The sequence below is a fragment of the Pipistrellus kuhlii genome, unplaced genomic scaffold (genome assembly GCF_014108245.1).
Source record: "Pipistrellus kuhlii isolate mPipKuh1 unplaced genomic scaffold, mPipKuh1.p scaffold_m20_p_81, whole genome shotgun sequence".
NCBI lineage: Eukaryota > Metazoa > Chordata > Mammalia > Chiroptera > Vespertilionidae > Pipistrellus > Pipistrellus kuhlii.
In genome coordinates, this window is record NW_023425586.1 from 268,130 (window position 1) to 287,189 (window position 19,060).

General features: G+C 51.5%; 2 protein-coding genes across 4 annotated transcripts; one reads left to right on the forward strand and one right to left on the reverse strand.

Annotated features, from left to right (window-relative positions):
- Positions 1-311: 311 nt before the first annotated feature.
- On the reverse strand, positions 312-4,132 carry NDUFA6 (NADH:ubiquinone oxidoreductase subunit A6). Its single transcript, XM_036425512.2, has 3 exons — positions 3,973-4,132; positions 1,200-1,315; positions 312-514 (listed from the first exon to the last, which is right to left on the reverse strand). The coding sequence occupies exons 1-3, from the start codon at positions 4,109-4,111 to the stop codon at positions 383-385; spliced, it is 387 nt and encodes a 128-aa protein (XP_036281405.1). The 5' UTR covers positions 4,112-4,132; the 3' UTR covers positions 312-382.
- Positions 4,127-18,433, forward strand: LOC118712079. 3 transcript variants are annotated; one of them, XM_045577045.1, is made up of 10 exons: positions 4,127-4,675; positions 12,488-12,771; positions 14,397-14,435; positions 15,082-15,125; positions 15,581-15,657; positions 17,195-17,260; positions 17,390-17,428; positions 17,605-17,793; positions 18,010-18,049; positions 18,255-18,433. In XM_045577045.1, exons 3-10 carry the CDS (start codon positions 14,404-14,406, stop codon positions 18,407-18,409), a joined length of 642 nt encoding a protein of 213 aa, XP_045433001.1. In that variant the 5' UTR covers positions 4,127-4,675; positions 12,488-12,771; positions 14,397-14,403; the 3' UTR covers positions 18,410-18,433. The 3 variants fall into 3 exon arrangements, with proteins under 3 accessions (XP_045433001.1, XP_045432999.1, XP_045433000.1); XM_045577043.1 differs by lacking the exons at positions 4,127-4,675; positions 12,488-12,771; positions 14,397-14,435; positions 15,082-15,125; positions 15,581-15,657 and having other exon boundaries at positions 16,743-17,260; XM_045577044.1 differs by lacking the exons at positions 4,127-4,675; positions 12,488-12,771; positions 14,397-14,435; ... (1 more) ...; positions 15,581-15,657; positions 17,390-17,428 and having other exon boundaries at positions 16,743-17,260.
- Positions 18,434-19,060: the final 627 nt, after the last annotated feature.

Consider the following 19,060-nt stretch of genomic DNA (forward strand, 5'->3'; position numbering starts at 1 on the left):
AGCTGGCTAATTTGGGATAATCTGTGTGATGACACTAACCATCCAATCCTGGAGGCTGTAGAAACAGAGCTAAATTACCGAAGTCATCCAGCCTCATACCCAGTATGACAGGTTCTGAACAGATGGCCTGTATTTCCTATTTACCACATGCAAGGCTCTGAGAAGAGAATCCACTCATTTATCGGCAACCCCACACTCCAGGAAAAGGGAACAGGTGCTGTGTAAACCCCTACCCCGCTTGTTCAGGAGAAAGTAAGAGACTGCAGAAACAGCCTCGCATTGGTTCACCAATGGAGTCCTATGAGACAAAGTGACCATCATAAACAGTTTATTTGAATATAAAGTACTTAAATATCAACATGCACCTTCCCACTGAATGACTTCATGGGTCGTGGCCAACATAGAACTTGGACAGGAAATCCTTTGGCCTTGGAGCTTCTGTTTCATGGAAGAACCGCATCACGTGTGTCCGCTGCTTCCACACTTTGATAGTTTCCTCCAGTTCCATCTTTCCCTGCACAGTGAGGGGAGAGGTCTTCATCAAAGTGGTCCAGTGAAAGGAATACTACACTGAAGGCCAGGATTCTACTTTCTGCTCTGACACTGACTAGACTGACCTTGGGTAAGTAATGTACTCTGTCTAGACCGGTTTCTGCATCTGCAAACAGGTGTTGTACTAAGTGATAGCTGAGGGCTTTCAAATATTCTTTAACTGTGGCTGACCGGTCTAAGGAGAGACTTCCAGGTCAATGGGCCCCTGTCCCATGATGCCTAACCTGACAGGCTTAACATATTTCTGCTTAACATGCTGAAGCTCCCTCCTTTGATGCTCATGACTGATCAGAGACAGAATCAGGGCCAGGATTTGACCCCATTCACACAGGACTCGGCCAACCGGCCAGCCTCTTCCAGCTGTAAGCTGGCAACCAGGTGAGGCAGTAACCTCTAGGGAAGAGTTGAAGTGTTCAAACTTTCATCCCTACACCTTTTGTAGTTATAAAATGCAAGCCCTGATGGGTTTTCCCTTGAACAATCTTAAGTCTTTATCCAGGCGATAACCTCCAAGTTCAACTGTTCCAGGCGACAGTTGCTGACCCAGCAGTTGCTTTTTAAACTTGGAAACAAAATGTTCACCTGGGAAGACTGGAAAGCTCTGGACAAGTTGGGCGTTCTTCTAAATCGGTCAGGAAGTCAGTTACCTTAATGACCAGAAGATCCACCACTCGGGGGTCTGTGACGTGGGCATTCTTCATAAACATTTCTCGGACTTTATCCCGTCCCTGTTTCACGGAGATGTCCAACTGGAATAAGTTCACTAAAGAGAAAACATGACCAGGGTAGAAATTATATGGTTAAAACAAGTTTTTAAATTTTTGATCTATGAATATTCATTAAACACATAGAGGCTGCCAAAAACTAGCCTGACCCCAAGCTAGGTGGTTGAGGATGTGAAAAAGTGTGAGACTTGCCCTCAAAGAGCTTATATTTTGTTTGGGGAGACAAGGCCACTGCATTTGAAGGACAGTAAGGGCATAGTCCAAGTGTATGAACGACCTGGGTTCAAAGTCTGTCTCTGTCACTTGCCAGCTACATTTCCCTGTGTACGTTAACTTCTCTGGGCCTGAGAGCATTATATATGATGAAATGAGGATAACAACAGCACATTTAACTCCAGAGCTGTTGGGAGGATTCTAACAATGCGAGGTGCCCAGAACAGTGCCTGACATGGAATACACCCTCAATAAATTAGTATTACATTATATGGAACATTTGCCAAAAGATAACAGGTTGGAATGAAGGTAAAATGATGTGTGGGTTTGTGAGTTGAGGGAGAATGCTGAGGGATTGTGCAGGCAGGGAGGGCTTCGATCAGGCTGGCACTATCATGTTAGGTTACTGGGGGAAGAAGAGAGAAGTTTGACATAGGTCCTGTTCTCTTGGTCTTAAATTCTAAACATGAAATCACAATATTCAGCAATCCCTGGTTAAATATGTGCCTGAAACAAGGGCAGAGACTCAATGACCTGGACTTCACGTGGAGCACATGGATGTCCTTTGAAAATTAGATTGCAGTCATTTTATTCCCATCCCAGGCAGTCAGCCCACAGTGGATTTGCTGATAACAAGGGCATGAACAAAGCCTTGTGAGGTAGGTGCAATCCTATATATGAAATAATAAAGAGGGAATATGCAAATTGACTGTGACACTATCACAAAGATGGCAGTACCACAGCAGAGGTTGAGTTCCCTTAAAGAGCAACCAGCAGGGACCTGAGGCTGCATGGTGCTGGGCCGGGGCAGGGGACCTGAGGCTGTGCCCCCCGCCCAGTAGGGCTTGACAGGGGACCCAGGGTGCACTCCCCGCCCTGGTGCTGGGCCAGGGAATCTCAGGCTGTGCCACCCACCCTGGTACCGGGCCAGAGGACCTGAGGCTGTGCCCCCCGCCCTGTGGGGCTTGACATCAGCCCTAAGGCTGCGCCCCCAGCCTGGCGGTTCTGGGTCTCACCAGATTTTGAGGTGCCCCAGGTGGGCGGGGACTTGACTCTGCCCCCCCCTCCTCCTGCCCTGGCACACCCCAGACTCTGACAAGAGGAAGATTTCATATACATTTTACTAATTTTCTTTCATCTCTGACACTTCTATTATAGAGAAAGGTCAAATAGCAATATTAAAATATTCCTTAGAGAACCTCTACAGGGAGGCTTCTTCGAGGGTAAGCCCTCTGAATAACAATAGTGGTAATAACAGCAATAAAAAAGTAGCAGCCAACACTTAGGAGTGCCTAAGCACCAGGCCCTAAACTAAGACTCTAGAGATATTAACCTATTTAATATGGCAACTCTTGGAAGAAGGTACTATTATCCTCATTTGATAGATGAGGAAATTGAGGCACAGCAAAGTGAAATCACTTGCCCAAGGTCACAAAGCGAGTAAGGGGCAAGGTCTGGAGGCAAGTTCAGCAGCCACCACCTTCTACTGGTCACACAGCCCGAAGAGGTGCTGTGGTGCTCCCCCTAGCTTAAAAACGCCTTCCCTCTCAGACTAGCAGCGATGGCGTGCATTAACACACATACAGTCAATGACATAAAACATGAGTACCGACTGCCCTTGACAGTTTGGAGGGCTTTCCCCAACCTTCCTTTCATGTGGTACAGTGGGTGGGAAGCACTGAGGGGGATGCCATGATAAGGAAGGTCTGCCCCCTGCGGTTTATACTTAATACATCGGGTGAACAGACGGGTTCTCTGACATCTAGGCGATTGCAGTTCTGAAGTAGCGGAGGGCGGGGGGGGGGGGGGGGGGGCTCCTAAGGATTACTAGGGGCAGGCAGAAACAGCATGCGGAGCAAGATTTAGAGATTGAAGGGGGAGGGGCGAACACCTCACTGGGGGGAAGAGGCATCCCTGACATGGATGACCTTGGGAAAGTCACTTCCCTCCTCCGGTTCAGTTTCTTCCTTTGTGAGAGCTGTGGGAAGCAGACGATGGCCCAGCCCACAGCCTCTCTGGCTGTACAGGTAACCCGGGGGGGTTGGACATGTTCTGAAGCTACAGTTGCCTTGGGTTCCAGACCCACCAGCTAGCTCTGGACTCTGGGCAGCCACTTCGCCTCCGTGCCTCAGTTCCCTCCCTGCACAGTGAGTAAGTCATTGAGAGTCCTTGCTCCCCCTCCCAGGTCTCGTTTTGAATTACAGGGTTTGGGGGGGGGGGGGGAAGGAGAGGAAGAGGGGAGACGGGGGGAGGGGGAAGAGGGGGCATGGGAGACAAAGCGCGGAGGGCGCCCAAAAGCGGTGCTGGACACCGGTGGTCTGACCCCGGCCCCCCTGCCAGGCCGGGTCCACCGAGGCTCGGTGACCCTCCTCCCCTGAAACACGTGGGGTCGCCTCTGGCAGACCCGAGAGAAATCAGAGGCCGGAGGGCTGCGACCTTGAGCGGCTGCCTCCAGGGCCCCGCGTTCGCCGATGCCTCTCACCAGTGGTCGGCACCTCCCGATACCAGGCGCGGTAGAGCTCGCGCACCCTCCGCTTGGCCTCCTTCATGTCCCGACTGAAAATGGGCTTCACCGAGGTGCTGGCGGCGGCAGCCGCCCGGCGGACGCCGCTCGCCGCCATCTTGCTAAGGAAACCACTTCCCAACCCCGCCCCCTTCCAACCCAAATAGTGCGGACGGAGGACGAAAGTCTTTGCTTATTGGCTAAAGTGGAAGGCCACGCCCCTAAATCCCACGGGTGGGCGGGAGCGCGGTTTTCGGGCTCTCTGATTGGTCGGAAGGCCTGTCTCTCTGGATGGAAGAAAATCGGTTGGTGGCTGCTCACGCTCATCAGCAGAAACGCAAAGTTGTCGGCTGGAGGTTCTAACGGTCGCCCGACGGCGCCGCCAGGGGGCACTCGGCTCCCAGCCTGGCGCCCGGCCGCGAGCTGCCTGGTCTCCCGGCGACGCGTCCCGCCCGGGGGAAGCCGGCTGGCGCGCCGCCTCGCAGCCTCCTGGGTCGGCTCCCGCGGGCCGCGGGCTCCTAGGTGGCGGCTGAGGCAGATAATGGCGCCTGGGCTGCTGTGGCGCCGGCTTGGCCCTTCTGTGGCGTTTCTGCAACTTTCCCCCCATAAACCCCTCTGCGATGGAGCGTGAACGCGCTCTCCTGGTGAAGCGTTTCTCGACGCTTCTCCACAGCCCGGGGAGGTAGGTTATATTTTCAGCCCCACTTCCCACACGGACGTTTGTGGATTTCTGTGAAGAACAGCCCAGCTCTTTGGAGCTGAGGCGCCTTGACTGGCCTTTCCGGGTCTCTCTCTTTTCTGGCATTTTCCTGCCAGTTCACTCTGAGCGCGAAGGGGACAGAGTGACAGGACCGCGGGCTCTGCGGAGTCACCGGCCTGCGTTAACCTCACGGGTCGGTAGGTGCAGTGAGAGCCCCATTTTACAGGTGAGGAAACTGAGGCGGCTTTGGGTCTCCCGCCCCCGCCTCCTCCTGGGGTTCAGGCTCAGGTTCCTTGTGAATGTCCTCACAGGAGCCGGGGCTGAGCTGAGCTCTGGGCCCCGGACCAGCAGGGGTATGGCCCTGCCTCTAGCCCACTCTCTAATTTTGAAGGATTAAAAGTGTGGATATTATTCTCCTTTTATTTTAAAATGTATTTGTACATTTATTTAAAAAAAAAATCTATTTTCTTGATTTTTTTACAGAGAGAAAGGGAGAGGGATAGTTAGAAACATCAATGAGAGAGAATCATCCATCAGCTGCCTCCTGCACACTCCCTACTGGGGATGTGCCTGCAACCAAGGTACATGCCCTTGACCAGAATCGAACCCAGGACCCTTCAGTCTGCAGACTATCCACTGAACAAAACCAGTTAGGGCTGTATTTGTATATTTGAAGGAGCTATACAAAAGAAAGCATGTAACATATAAATGATAAAGCATGACAATAAAACTTCTGAATCCCAGTACCCAACTTAAGAATTGGTAACAGTCGCCGAAACCGATTTGGCTCAGCGGTAGAGCGTCGATCTGCGGACTGAAAGGTCCCAGGTTCGATTCCGGTCAAGGGCATGTACCTTGGTTTCGGGTATATCTCCGGTTGGGGGTGTGCAGGAGGCAGTTGGTCGATGTTTCTCTCTCATCGACGTTTCTAGCTCTCTATCTCCCTTTCTCTCTGTAAAAAGTCAATAAAATATATTTATTAAAAAAAATAAGAAGAATTGGTAACAAGGTTTCTATAAAGTACACTATATACCGGGTAACCACTCTTTTAAGTTCTCCAGGCACATTAACTCGCTTAAGCCTCACAACACACCTGTGAGGTAAGTGTTGTTGAACCCACTTTACAGATAAGAAAACTGAGACACAGACTAAGTTACTTAGCAGCTTTGGGTTGAGACCTAGGTGGTAGCTCCAGAGCGTGTGCTCTACCTCTCATAGCACCTGTAGGATACCTGTCTGCGTAACTTAACTTAGTCCATGCTCCTGCCTCCTCCAGGTGTAAACACTATCAAATCTAATGTTAATATTCCTTTTCATTAACATAATAAAGGGCTTCTCAAACCACACACTGGGGAAAATATTTGTAAATCCTAAGGGAGTTGTATCTAGACTTTGTAAAAGGCTCTCTCAACTCAATAATAAAAAGACAAATAGCTCAATTAAAAATGAGCAAAGGTGCTTGGCCAGCGTTGCTTGGTGGTTGAGCATTGACCATGAACCAGGAGGTCATAGTTCCATCCCGGTCAGGATACATACAAGAAGCAACCGATGAATGCGTAAGTAACTGGAACAACAAATCAATGTTTCTCTCGCTCGCTCTTAAACACACACACGCGCACACACACACACACACAAATGAGCAAAGGTGACACCAGATGCTGATGAGGCTGTGAGGTAGCAGGAACTCTCATTTATTGCTGGTGGGAATGCAAAATCATACAGCCACTTTGGAAGACAGTCTGGCAGTTTCTTACAAAGCTAAACATACTCTTTTTATGATGAAATATATTTTTACTGATTTCAGAGGGGAAAGGAGAGGGAGAGACCGGAACAATGATGAGAGAGAATCATTGATTGGCTGCCTCCCTCACGCTCCACACTAGAGATCAAGTCCACAATCTTGACTTCTTGGTTCACAAGTCGGTGCTCAACCACTGAGCCGTGCCGGCGGGGCGAAACTAAACATACTCTGAACATATGCTCCAGCAATCAGACTCCTTGGTATTAGGTCCACAGGAGATCCGCACATGGATGTTTATATTCATAATTTCCAGAACTTGGAAGCAACCAAGAAGTCCTTTAGGAGGCGACTGAATAAATAAACAGTGGCATGTGCAGACGTTAAGTTATTCTTCAGTGCTAGGAAGAAATGAGCTATCAAGCCATGAAAAGACACAAAGGAAACTTAAACAGACATACCTAAGTGAAAGAAGCAATTCTGAAAAGGCGACATACTGTGTGGTTCCAGCTAAATGACTTTCTGATAAAGGCAAAACTGTGGAGACAGTGAAAAGATGGCTGGCTGCCAGAGGCTGGGAGGAGAAAGGGATGAATAGGTGGAGCACAGAGGGTTTTTAGGGCAGTGAAACCATCCTGTATGATGCTGTGGTGGGGGGTAATGCCGTTATCCATGCTCAGACCCCTAGAGTGAACCCTAATGCCAATTATGGGCTTTGGGTGACAATGATGTGTCAGTGTAGGTTCATTGATTGTAACAATATGTCACTGCCAAGGGACGTTGATAGTGGGGAGGCTGTGAGTGTATGTATGTTGGGGGTGGAGTCGGATATGTGGAAGTCAAAATTAACTATAAAAAGTATTATTTTATTTTATTTATTTAAAAAATATATACAAATGATCAACAAGTATGTGAAAAGACAATATCATTAATCACTAGGTAAATGCAAGTCAAAACCATAATACCACTCACCCACTAGAATGCCTAGAATAAAGAAGAAAATAGCCGAAACTGGTTTGGCTCCGTGGATAGAGCGTCGGCTTGTGGACTTAAAGGTCCCGGGTTCGATTCCAGTCAAGGGCATGTACCTTGGTTGCGGGCACATCCTCAGTAGGGGGTGTACAAGAGGCAGCTGATCAATGACTCTCTCTCATCGATGTTTCTAACTATCCCTCTTTCTTCCTCTCTGTGAAAAATCAAAGAAAATAGTGTTATCGAGGATATGGAGAAATTAGAACCCTCATACATTTTTATTTTTTTATTTTTTATTGATTTTTTACAGAGAGGGAGAGAGATAGAGAGCCAGAAACGTCGATGAGAGAGAAACATCGACCAGCCGCCTCCCGCACACCCCCCAGCTGGGGATGTGCCCGCAACCAGCACACATGCCCTTGACCAGAATCGAACCTGGGACCTTTCAGTCCACAGACGGACGCTCTACCACTGAGCCAAACTGGCTTTGGCAGAACCCTCATACATTGCTGGTGAGAATATGAAACGGTGCAGCCACTTTAGATAACAGTCAGGCAGTTTCTTAAAAAGTTAAACATCGACTTTTTATATGATCCAGAAATTACAATTCTAGGTATCTACCTAGGAAAAATAAAAACATTTGTCCCCACAGATACTTTTATATGAATGTTCATAGCAGCATTACTCATGATAGCCCAAAATAGAAACAACACAAAAGTCCATCAACTGGATGGACAAGGGAAAAAGTGTATAAATGAAATATGGTACATTCATACCATGGAATATTCTTCAGCCACAATGAACCTTGAAGACATGCTAAGTGAAAGGAGCTAGACACAGCACATATCAGATAATTCCACTTGCGTGAAGGGTTCAGAAATGGCAAATATATACAAGCAGAAAGTAAATTATAGTTGTCAAGTGTGAGGTGGGAATGAGGAGTGAATGTAGCATGAAGTTTCTATTTAGGCCGATGGAAATGCTCTAAAATTAGTGTGTGATGCTAGAGCACAACTTTGTAAATATGCTAAAATTCTCTGACTTACACATTCAAATGGGTGAAAGATAAATTTTATGGTATGTAAATTATATCTCAATAATGCCATAGGAAAAATGATCTCTGATGATTTTTCAAATGTGTAAATCCAGTATATTTTAATGATACCTTCTTACTTTCATCACCTTCACCTTAAAAAAGAAAAATGCTCTATTTGGCCTTAGTAGGTTTGGATAGAGCGTGTTGACCTTTGAACCAAAGGGTCTCAGGTTCGATTCCGGTAAAGGGCACGTACCTCCACTGCGGCTCCTCCCTCAGCTGGGCCCTGGTCAGCAGGGTTCTTGCGGGGGCAACCAGTCCATGTGTTTCTCTCAATCGATATTTCTCTCTGTCTTTCCCTCTCTCTTCCACTCTCTCCAAAAATCAGTTGAAAAGTATTCTTGGGTGAGGATTTCCCCCACTCTGTAGCTTGTTTTTCAATCTTTTCAACAAGGTCTTTCACAGAGCAAAAGTGTTTAATTTTGATGAAAGCCGATTTATCAATTTTTTTCCTTTTATGGATTGTGCTATTGATGTCAAATTTAGGAACCTATAATTAAGAAGAAAACTTATTATATTTAAGTATGTGACCCATTTTTAGTTAATTTTTGTATAAGATATTAGATTTAGGTCAAGTTTCTTCTCCTCTTTTCATCTTTCTTCTTTCTCTTTTCTTCTCTTTCCTCCTCCTCCTCCTTCTTTGTCTTTTTCTTCATATATATATATATTATTGATTTTCCACAGAGAGGAAGGGATAGGGATAGAGAGCTAGAAACATCTATGAGAGAGAAACATCGACCAGCCGCCTCCCGCACCTCCCCCACCAACCTGGGATATGCCTGCAACCAATGCACATGCCCCTGACCGGAATCGAACCTGGGACCCCTCAGTCCGCAGACCGACACTCTATCCACTGAGCCAAACCGGTTTCGGCTTCTTCATCATCATCTTCATCTTCAATGCTGTCTGATTACTCCAGAATCATTTGTTGAAAAGCCGACCTGCCTCCACTGAATTGCTTTTGCACCTTTATTAAATACTAGAGGCCCAGTGCACGAATTCGTGCATGGCTGGGGTCCCTTGGGTGGCCTGTGGGGACCCCAGCTTGTACCCACAGGCTCGCAGCCCTGCCTGGCACCCTGCCTTGGCCTAGCATTGCCCCCTTATGTTTTCACCATCCAGTCTGCAGAGTGATTGATCGAGGCTGGGCCCCCGCCCGGCTGCCTCAGTGCCTGAGAGTGGGGCGGTGGCCCTGCCCCCTGCCGCTGCCACTGGTCACCATCTGTGGGGCAATTGGCAGGTCGATCAGGCCTCCATTCCTACCCGCTTTGGCCTGGTGCTGTCTGCTCACCTGCTCCACCATCCTGTTGCAGTCCCGCTCTTGTCGGGACCCATCAGGGGCCAGCAGTGCCTCCACTGCTGCCCACTGCCAGTGCTGCATCTCTGATGCCCACCATGTTCCTGCCGCCCCCTGGTGGTCAGTGCATGTCATAGTGAGCTGTTGAATTCCTGGTTTCCGGTGGAAGGACTGCTTGAGGGGGCAATTTGCATATTAGGCTTTTATTATATAGGATAAATTGACTGATCCTTTTATTATATAGGATCAGTGGGTGATAAGTTCTCTTAGTTTTCTTTAATCTGATAATTTCCTGATTTCTTTTCAGCATTCTGAAGGATATTTTCATTGGATATGGGAGTCTGGGTTGACAGTTCAGTTCAACACTTAGAAAAATGTTGTGTCATTTTCTTCTAGCCTCTGTAGTCAGTTGTCATTCAAATTGATTTGAATTTATCTTGCTTGGGGTTTACTCAACTTCTTGGGACTGTCATGCCTTTTACACAATTTGGAAGATTGTTCAGCCCTGCCTTTCTCCTCTCTTTCCAAGACTCTGATGACATGATGCTTGATTTTTTTTAAATAGAGTTTTATTGGTTTCAGAGAAGAAGGGTGAAAGAGAGAGGGAGGGAGGGGAGAAGGAGGGAGAGAGGGGGAGGGAGAGAGGGAGGGAAGGAGAGAGGGAGGGAGGAAGGGAGGGAGGGAGAGAGAGAGAGAGAGAGAGAGAGAGAGAGAGAGAGAGAGAGAGAGAGAGAGAGGAATGTCAGTGATGGAGAAAATCATTGATCAGCTGCCTCCCATACACCCCCACTGGGGATTGAGCCTGCAACCCGGGCACATGCCCCCGACTGGAATCAAACCTGGGACCCTTCAGTCCTCAGGCCGACTCTCCATCCACTGAGCCAGACTAGTCAGGTGATGCTTGATCTTTGTGTAGACCTACGTCCCTGAGGCTCTGTTCATTTTTCCTCAGTCTGTTTTTTTCTGTTGTTCAAATTGAGTAATTTCTACTGTTTTATCTTCGAGGCCACTGGTTATTTTCTGTTTTCTGCTTTTGAACCCATTCGCTGAGCTTTTTATTTCAGTTGTTCTAAAATTTTCATCTGGTTCTTCCTTATATCTATGGTTTCTCTGCTGAGATTATTTTATTATTTTGTTTCAAGCATGTACATAATTGCTTGTTGAAGCATGTTTATAATGTCTGCTTTAAATCTTTATCAGATAATTCTACCATCTCTGACCACTCACTGCTGGGTCTCATTTAAACTTTCTCTTGTAGCTGGCTTCCTTTGACACCAGCAGGGGAAGGGGAAGAGCTTCCTTGTTACTGTGAGTAGAAGTCCAGGCTCCTCACTCAGCCTCAGTTGACACTAAGGGGTGGGGCTCTGCATAGTAATTAGCGAGAGTTAGAGTCCCAGCTCCCCACTAGTCTTCCCAGGAGACCTGTCTATGATCAGAGGTGAAAGTCCTGATCTCGGTTAGGTGTCCTCTGATCCTCCCCAGGAGGGACGAGGTGGTGTACCAAGCGAGGCCCTTCTGAGTCCGCCTAGGAAGCTGGCCCTGAGGACAACCTCATCACTTCAGGTTGCTGCCTGGAGAGGGAGCACCTACAGAGCACGGGGCTAGTCATGGATGTCAGAAGCACAGAGGAGTAGGCGGGACTCTGGGACTCTGGCCCTGCCACTCACCCACGTGACCATGTTAGGCATTTGTCAAATATTTCCGTGTGGTGTTCTCTGCCAACCACTGAGCCAAACACAGAGGACAGAGAGAAGATGAAGACATAGTCCTTGCCTTCATAAAGCCTTGGCAATGCATACGCTCCTGAATCTGGACAGAATTCTGGGTTGGAGTGAGGGACAATAATCCCTCAATTACTTATGACTCATGTGAAACCCCAGGTCCTGGAGTCTGTGCCACTGTTTTAGCACTTATTTAATCAGGGTTTGCTGTAGCAGTCAGCAGGTGCGAGTGGGGCATGCACTGTGCAGTTGGAATTTCATGTTTGCATTCATGGATAGGAATCCCTCTAATGAGAATTAAAAATGTTTTTTATTTATTGATTTTTGAGAGAGAGAAACATTGATTTATTGTTGCAGTTATTTATGCATTCATTGGTTGTTTCTTGTATGTGATCTAATCAGGGATCAAACTTGCAACCTTGGCATATCAGAATGATGCTCTGAGCCAGGGCCCCTTTTGACTTTTAATTTTACCCATATATTATTTAAAGGTATGTTGTTTAGTTCCAAATATCTGGGGATTTTTCCAGAGAGTTTTCTGTTGCTGATTTCTAATTTAATTCCATTATGGTCAAAGGACTTACTTGAAATAACTTTACTCTTTTAAAATTTACTGGGACTTGTTTTATGGTTTATCTAAATGTTTCATGTGGATGTGGAACTCAGGCGTTTGGTAGTTTCAACCATTCATAGTTTTGTAATTATCACTTAGTGACATTTACAGTAATTCTCTTCAACTGGAAGATGTTTATTTGATTTCTTCAAGGTCCCCAAGGGCAGGCTCTGCGTCCTATTACCTTTCTATCCCCTTTGTGCTATTCCTGGCCCCAGTGGAAGCTCAGCAGACACTGATCAGATGACTGGGTGAGTCTTAGAAATTGTCAGGCTGTGTTCTTGCTTTTGATCCAGAAGATGTGCTTATTGTATTATGTGACAAGCCTGACTCTAACAGCTTTGTGTGTTTGCACAGCATTGATGGCGTTGAATGGAACCAGAGACGTCCACAAAGGTGCTGGCTCTGGCGGTGGGGACAAAAGCCGCCCTGAGGCAGCTGACACCTGCCCTGGCCCAGGCGGGAGAGGGTGCCCTGTCACAAAGCCCCAGAGATGTGATGTCACACAGATCACTCTCCCTGCGAAGGGAGGGGCTGTATCTGGATTCCTAGCCTTAGCAGCTCCAGTGCCCTCAGTGGAAAGGTGGGCAGGCTGCCTGACACTGACCTGGTCAAAGGAAGCGCCAAGCTTGGCGTATTGGGTAAGTGGGCCCAAAGGCAGGAAGCAGCCTAAGCAGTGAACATTGTCTCTGTGACTCCGCCTCCCTGTGGGCCTCCCTTCCTGCCTGGCTACCCCTTCTCCTCTCCTTCAGGACTCTCTCCCCTCTCCTTCTCCAACCTCGGCACAGAAAGCATGGCTCTCACTGTTATACACACTAGCAAAGCTTCTGCTGGAGACACCGCCCCGGTGCTCCCAGAGGTGACCGGCCCGGTGCTCCCAGAGGTGACCGGCCCGGTGCTCCCAGAGGTGACCGGCCCGGTGCTCCCAGAGGTGACCGGCCCGGTGCTCCCAGAGGTGACCGGCTCAGTGCTCCCAGAGGTGACCGGCCCCGGTGCTCCCAGAGGTGACCGGCCCTGGTGCTGAGGCCCCTGCGGCCCTGAGAAAGCCGGGCCGGAGGGCCCTGGATTTGGTGCCCGGGAGCACATGGTGCCTTTGCTGAGAGGTTTCAAGGACTGTGGGGTCAGAATCAGATAGAGGCAGGCTGTGGGGCGTGTAGATGGTCTCTCAAGGGCGGTGTGAAGGGGAGGGGCCAGCTAGGACCCTCACTGAGAAGGGTTGTGGGTTCAGAGAGAGGGGATTTTTTTTTTAACGGAAGAAATGAGGGATGTGTTTATTTTTTTCAAATATATTTTTATTGATTTTTTTTTACAGAGAGGAAGAGAGAGGGATAGAGAGTCAGAAACATCAATCAGAGAGACACCAATTCAGCTGCTTCCCACACACTCCCCACTGGGAATGTGCCCGCAACCAAGGTACATGCCCTTGACCGCAATTGAACCTGGGACCTTTTAGTCCACAAGCCAATGCTCTGTCCACTGAGCCAAACCGGTTAGGGCTGAGTGATGTTTAAATGCTGACGGGAAGGAGCCATTGGAGGAGGAAAGGCTGAATATAGGAGAGAGGAGGCCCCCAGGCGCCCAGGTTGGAATGCAGCATGGAGGGGTGGCCTCAGAGGGGAGGCAGCCACTCCGGAGGAGGAATTGGCCTGTGAGAAGCAGGGAATGAAGGGGAGGGGTTGGTGGCAGGAGGTGAAGGGAACTGGCATCTGATGAAGCTTTGAGTCTTTGGCGAGGTTTGAACCAGCCCCTGAGGGGATGGGCGCTGACTCGGAAGCAGAGGCTCCCTGGCTTCCTCCAGGGTCCAGCTCACACTGGAGACCTTGACTTTGCCATGGTGCCAATTTGTAGGGAATGCTGACCCTGTAGCGGGGGTTCCAGAAAGAATAGTTTGAGGAAGCTAGGGAACCGCCCTCAGTACTCCCCAAAGTATCCCCAGAATGCTCTGTAACCCAGAAAATACTGGAAACTGTTTTAAACCATTTTTATTTATGATTATCACTGACCACCTACACCTGGGGGCATTTTATACCCAATGTGCAACAGAGCTATACCTTTCTCCATCCTATCCTGCCGCCTTGTCCCATTGTCTTCCCTGGGACCTGCCTTCCCAGCGCTGAGGCACAGAAGCCATCTTGTTCTGAGCATTTCCCAGGCTCCGGTGCTGGTCCCTCCCTCCTCGGGCCTGTGGTGACTGCTGCAGCCCGAGGCCGGGAGCACTGGGCCCGGGCCTGTGAGGCATTGACTGAGGCCTGTTCTTCCTTCTCAGACTGAAGATGGTGTTCGGTATTTGCGGCCAGAAGGAGAGGTACCGTTTGGGTGCGGCCTGTTACCACACCCGAATGACCAGGAAGGGGCCCAGGAGGAAGGGAAAACAGGGTTCTCTGTCAGCTTTGCCCTGACGGTTAGAGTGTCTCTGGGACTCAGAATCAGGGTGGAGGGCCTGGTTCTGGTAGGTGGGACAGAGAGAGAGAGAGAGAGAGAGAGAGAGAGAGAGAGAGAGAGAGAGAGAGAGAGAGAGAGAAACAGAGAGAGAGTGTGCGCGCATGCCACCATTTTAGCAATCCCGAAATGCTCTACTGTCCCAAGCGAGGGGTCACAGAAGAGGCGGTGGCCTGGAATCTGAGTTCTGCCTCCTGTGGGATCTGGCGGTCCGGGGGAGGGCGGGCAGGAGGGCTGCGGGGGAAGAGCTGCCCCAGCACTGAGTGCCCAGCCGAGGCCAGGCCTGCCTCCTGGCGGAGGGGCGCGATGGGCTTGCACACTCGGTGAGGAGGGAGGAAGGGAGCGGCTAGGCCCCCAGTCTGGCTGGTGACGGAGGCAGAGGCACGGCGTCATGCCAGCAGTCAGTGGTGACAGGACACAGCGCTGTAGGGCAGGTCCTGGAGTGGGGGGAAGCTGGTACCCATGGTGAGGGCAGGGAGACCAGCCTCGCACTCACCCTGCTTTCCTCCCAGGCTCTGCAGGGTCCTGTACCTAGTCCAGGTCCTCATTCTAGCAGGTAAGGCCTCTGCTCAGGGAGCTGGGGAAGGTGTCAGGGCTCGGGGAGCTGGGATGACGTCAGAGCCTGGGAAGCTGGTGCTTCCCTCAGCCACCCAGCTGCCAGCTGCCCGGCAGGGCGCCCAGAGGCCTGGCTCCCCAGGGCTGGCCGCCTCTCTCCGCTTCTCCCCTCTGCACCCTCACAGGGGAGTGGCATTTGAACCCATGTCTAACTCTAAAGCTCGTACTCTGCCCCCTGCAAAAATACACCCAAACCCGCAAACCCAAAAGCCCACACAACCTAATAATGTCGCACACAATGACTTTCAAATTTTTGCTTGCATTTTGAAAGACTGCTTATCCCCTCACACATTTTAAATTAGTACCTAATTTCTCTGTGTCAAGGGATGTGACACTTTAAAATAATGACATCACTCTGTCCAGTGTTTGAACGAGTCTTCCTTCGCCCATTTGCAGGAATGGTATACTATTATTTCCAGGAGCCCGGGGGGAAAACAGCTTCTGACCACGAGACTGCTGGGGAGTCATCACTGGTAGGCACCTTGCTCAGGCCTCCAGGCTGGTGTGGGCTTCCTGGGGTCATGCTGCTTGACCTTAGGTCAATTGTGTGTGCGTGTGTGTGTGTGTGTGTGTGCGTGTGCATGTGTGTGTGCGTGTGTGTGAGGAGTGAGGGTTCTGGAGAAATTTCCTCTTTTCCCAAAGAGTCAAAACATAGGCCCCAGCCCTCATGAGCTGTCTGTGGGTCACTCGGGGCTCCGTGGCAGTGGCCTGGACAGACCCAAAGGAGCAGGTGGCTCCTCATGCATGTGAGCAGCCCAGGAGTGTGCTTCCATGCTCATGTGCATGGCTGGTGCTGGGCAGGACGCCTGCTGGGGTTGCACAGCCTCTTGATGTCCCAAGTCCAAGAACCTGTGGCAGAAGCGCCCTGCCCAGCCCTTGGCCAGAGCACAAATGGCTCCCCAGGGCTGGCCGCCTCTCTCCGCTTCTCCCCTCTTCACCCTCACAGTGGAGTGGCATTTGAACCCATGTCTAACTCTAAAGCTCGTACTCTGCCCTCTGCAGATCGGTACTAATTACAGCTGCCTGTCTCATGTGAGGCCCTGGTGGGATGTGTGGGAAGCTCGGGGCTTCCTGGTGGGAGTTCTGTGATACCACACGTCTGAAGGGCCTCGATCCACACGCCTGAAAGTGAGCTAGGAATTCTAGATATGAAATAACTCCACAGATCCTGCAGCTCCTCGTTGCCTTCTGGCTTCAAATGTTGTGTTTAAAAGTCTGATGGGATTGGGTTCCTGAAACAGACCTTTTCCTTTGAAATCTGGAAGCTTGTGGGCTCTTCTCTGTGTCCTCTTTCTCTGAATGCACTGAAGGCAGCAGGTGGGCTTTCCTCATCCGTGTCAGAGACACTTGGCGAGTCCTTCTCTTAGGAAAACTCCTGTCCCTCATCTTTGGGAAATTGTCTGATGAAAAAGGAATGTATGCCCGGGGTGTGGCTCAGTGGTTGAGCGTTGACCTATGAACCAGGAGGTTAGGGTTCAATTCCCAGTCAGGGCACAGGCCTGGGGTGGGGGCCTGATCTCCAGTGTGGGGCGTGCAGGCCAGCTGGTCGATGATTCTCTCTCATCTCTGATGTTTCTCTCTCTGTCCTCTCCCTTCCTCTCTGAGATCAATAAAAAATTTTTTTAAAAGATTTTAAAAAATGTATTTGGAATGTCTCCTGTCCCCCAGTGTGCTGCCTGTGGGCACTTGCAGGAAGATGCTGATTTAGCTGTTGGTCCTGGTATCTTTCTGTTCTGCTGGGAAATGCTTTTTCAGCTTTCTCTTCTAACTACGACTGGGCTTTCCATTCCCATAAGCGTATCTCACTTTGGGTTTTCAAGCATCAGAGGCCGGTATGTGAACGTTTCTGTTTTAGAGCCTGTTCTTGTTCTGTTCCTGAGCGCATTTCTCTTCCTAAAGGCAGCGGTCACGCTGCAGGTCCCCCAGTCCCGGGTCCTCAGTGCTGCCCGCCACCAGAGCCAGCGCCCTCAGCTGTCCCCACCGCCTCCCTTCTCTCTCCTTGTCCCGCAGTCCACAGGAGAGACCTTGAGGCCGCTGTGGGGGCTGATGGACAAGTGCTACCCCGTGGCCACTCAGGTGGGTGAGGCGGGCTCTTCCCCTGAGGGGGCGGCTGTCGGGGCACCCTGTCCTGGGCGGACACCCTGAGAGGCTGGGTAGGTGGTGGTGGGGGTGACTCCCAGCACCCATGGCCGTTTCTCTCTGCAGAGACGCAGAGTGAGGAGTGGGAAGAAGCAGGCCCCCGAGGTAAGAGCCTCCCTGGAAGGCTCTCCGTCAGCTGCGAGGCCCAGGGAGGCCGCTCAGGGCCTGCAGCCGGGGGTGGGGCAGGTCCCTCCAGGACGTCAGCACCCGCCCCCACTGCGCCCCATGTGGGGGTGGGAGGGTCGAGGCGTTCTGTGTGATGCCCACTTCTCTCCTGGCAGGCCACTACCCCCGAGGCTCCAGGAGGACTGAATGATGCTGCCCCCAAGGAGGAGAGGGACATGCTGTCTGCTGGGGAGAGGGCGGGGGCAGGGGAGGGGACGGTCCCAGGCCAGGGAGCAGCCAGCCCCACTCCTGCTGGGAAGGATGTGGCTGAGGAGAAGGAGCTGGCAGGCAGCCCAGGCTGGGAGGTAAGGAAGCCTGGTGCCCCAAGCAGTGCCTGGCGGCGGGGATGGAGGGGGGCTGGGGCAACCCCAACATGACTGGGCCAGACATGCATCTTAGAGCAGCTCTGTGCGGAGCTGAGGGAGCAGACGCGGTGTGAGCCTGGCCTCCTGACTTCTCGTGTAGCGAGGCCCAGTCCCCACGTACAGAGCCTGTCTCACCCGCCACTGCCTCTTTCCCAGGAGGCGAAGGTCCCCGCGGAGCCTGCTCTGCCCCCTTCAGGTGAGAGAGCCCCCACCCGCCTCCCTCCCTCCCTTCCTTCCCCTCCCTGACCCTGCAGAGCTCCCAGGACCCAGACCCTCCCGCCCGGGAGGGAAGGCCAGGTAGCCCCCAGGGACGTGCATGGGAGGAGTCGCTGGGCCAGCCCTGCCCGCTCTCCCGCCCCATCCGGTCCCGCTGCCTGGCCTGAGGACGGCTCCTCCCGCAGGGGACCTGCAGGGCCTGCCTGTTGGTGCTGGAGAGGCCTCTGCGGTGCAGAGCCAGGAGGAGCGGCCCGGAGGGTGGGCCCCCCGGCTCCTGAGGAAGCTCTGGCTCGGCTGGTTCCCGGTCTCCGACGGCCCCGAGACTCAGAAGCACCAGTGACAACCCAATAAACACACGAGGTGATACCCCTGCGGCCAATGCCGCCTCCCGCCTCCCCTCACTGAGCCGGTGTGGCCGGTCTGCACTGTCCCAACGACAGGAACACCACCACCAGCCTGGCTCGGCAGGGGCGCTCGGGGCGGCCGAAGGGCCCTGCTGGCCCGGGCTCCCCGTCGCGGGACAGACCCGCTCCCTGCAGGCTGGTGCTGGGAGCGCCCTGTCAGGGGCACTGAGAGGGCACTGGGGGAGCCCCTCAGGGGCCGTGATGCTGCTGGGCGGGCTTCTGCCCTGAGCACCTGGGGTCCCTAAGCTGTTAACTAAATGCACAAGGTGCTCCGGGCCCGAGGAAGCGTCTGCGGGTGGGCACAGGTCACGTAAGGTCACACTAGTCCTGGCAAGCCTCTCCCAGGACTGGGCTGGGGTTCGAGCCCAGACAAGTGCCTCCAGATCCAGCCTGGCCAGGAGACAGCTCTTTCCTGGCAGGGGCTGGGCCACAGGCCTGGGAACGTGGCTTTTCAATGTTGGGGTGACTCAGAGGCTCAGGGAGGGGGCTGGCTCCTGGGCTGCCATTAGGCTTCCCAGGGAGAGCTCCGCCCCCATCACTGAGCCTGGGTGTTAACGGGAACATCACTTCCAGCCCTCCTGACCATT

Bases quoted from the DNA above. Each gene is read 5' to 3' on its own strand.
- NDUFA6 (XM_036425512.2), bottom strand. From the start codon at position 4,111: ATGGCGGCGAGCGGCGTCCGCCGGGCGGCTGCCGCCGCCAGCACCTCG. The intron at 1,316-3,972 runs GTGAGAGGCATC...TTTTCTCTTTAG, and splicing joins TCGGGAGGTGCCGACCACTG to TGAACTTATTCCAGTTGGAC. The intron at 515-1,199 runs GTAACTGACTTC...CTCACTGTGCAG, and splicing joins TGGATCTTCTGGTCATTAAG to GGAAAGATGGAACTGGAGGA.
- LOC118712079 (XM_045577043.1), top strand. From the start codon at position 16,835: ATGTCTCCTGTCCCCCAGTGTGCTGCCTGTGGGCACTTGCAGGAAGAT. The intron at 17,261-17,389 runs GTGGGTGAGGCG...TTCTCTCTGCAG, and splicing joins GCTACCCCGTGGCCACTCAG to AGACGCAGAGTGAGGAGTGG. The intron at 17,429-17,604 runs GTAAGAGCCTCC...CTCTCCTGGCAG, and splicing joins GGAAGAAGCAGGCCCCCGAG to GCCACTACCCCCGAGGCTCC.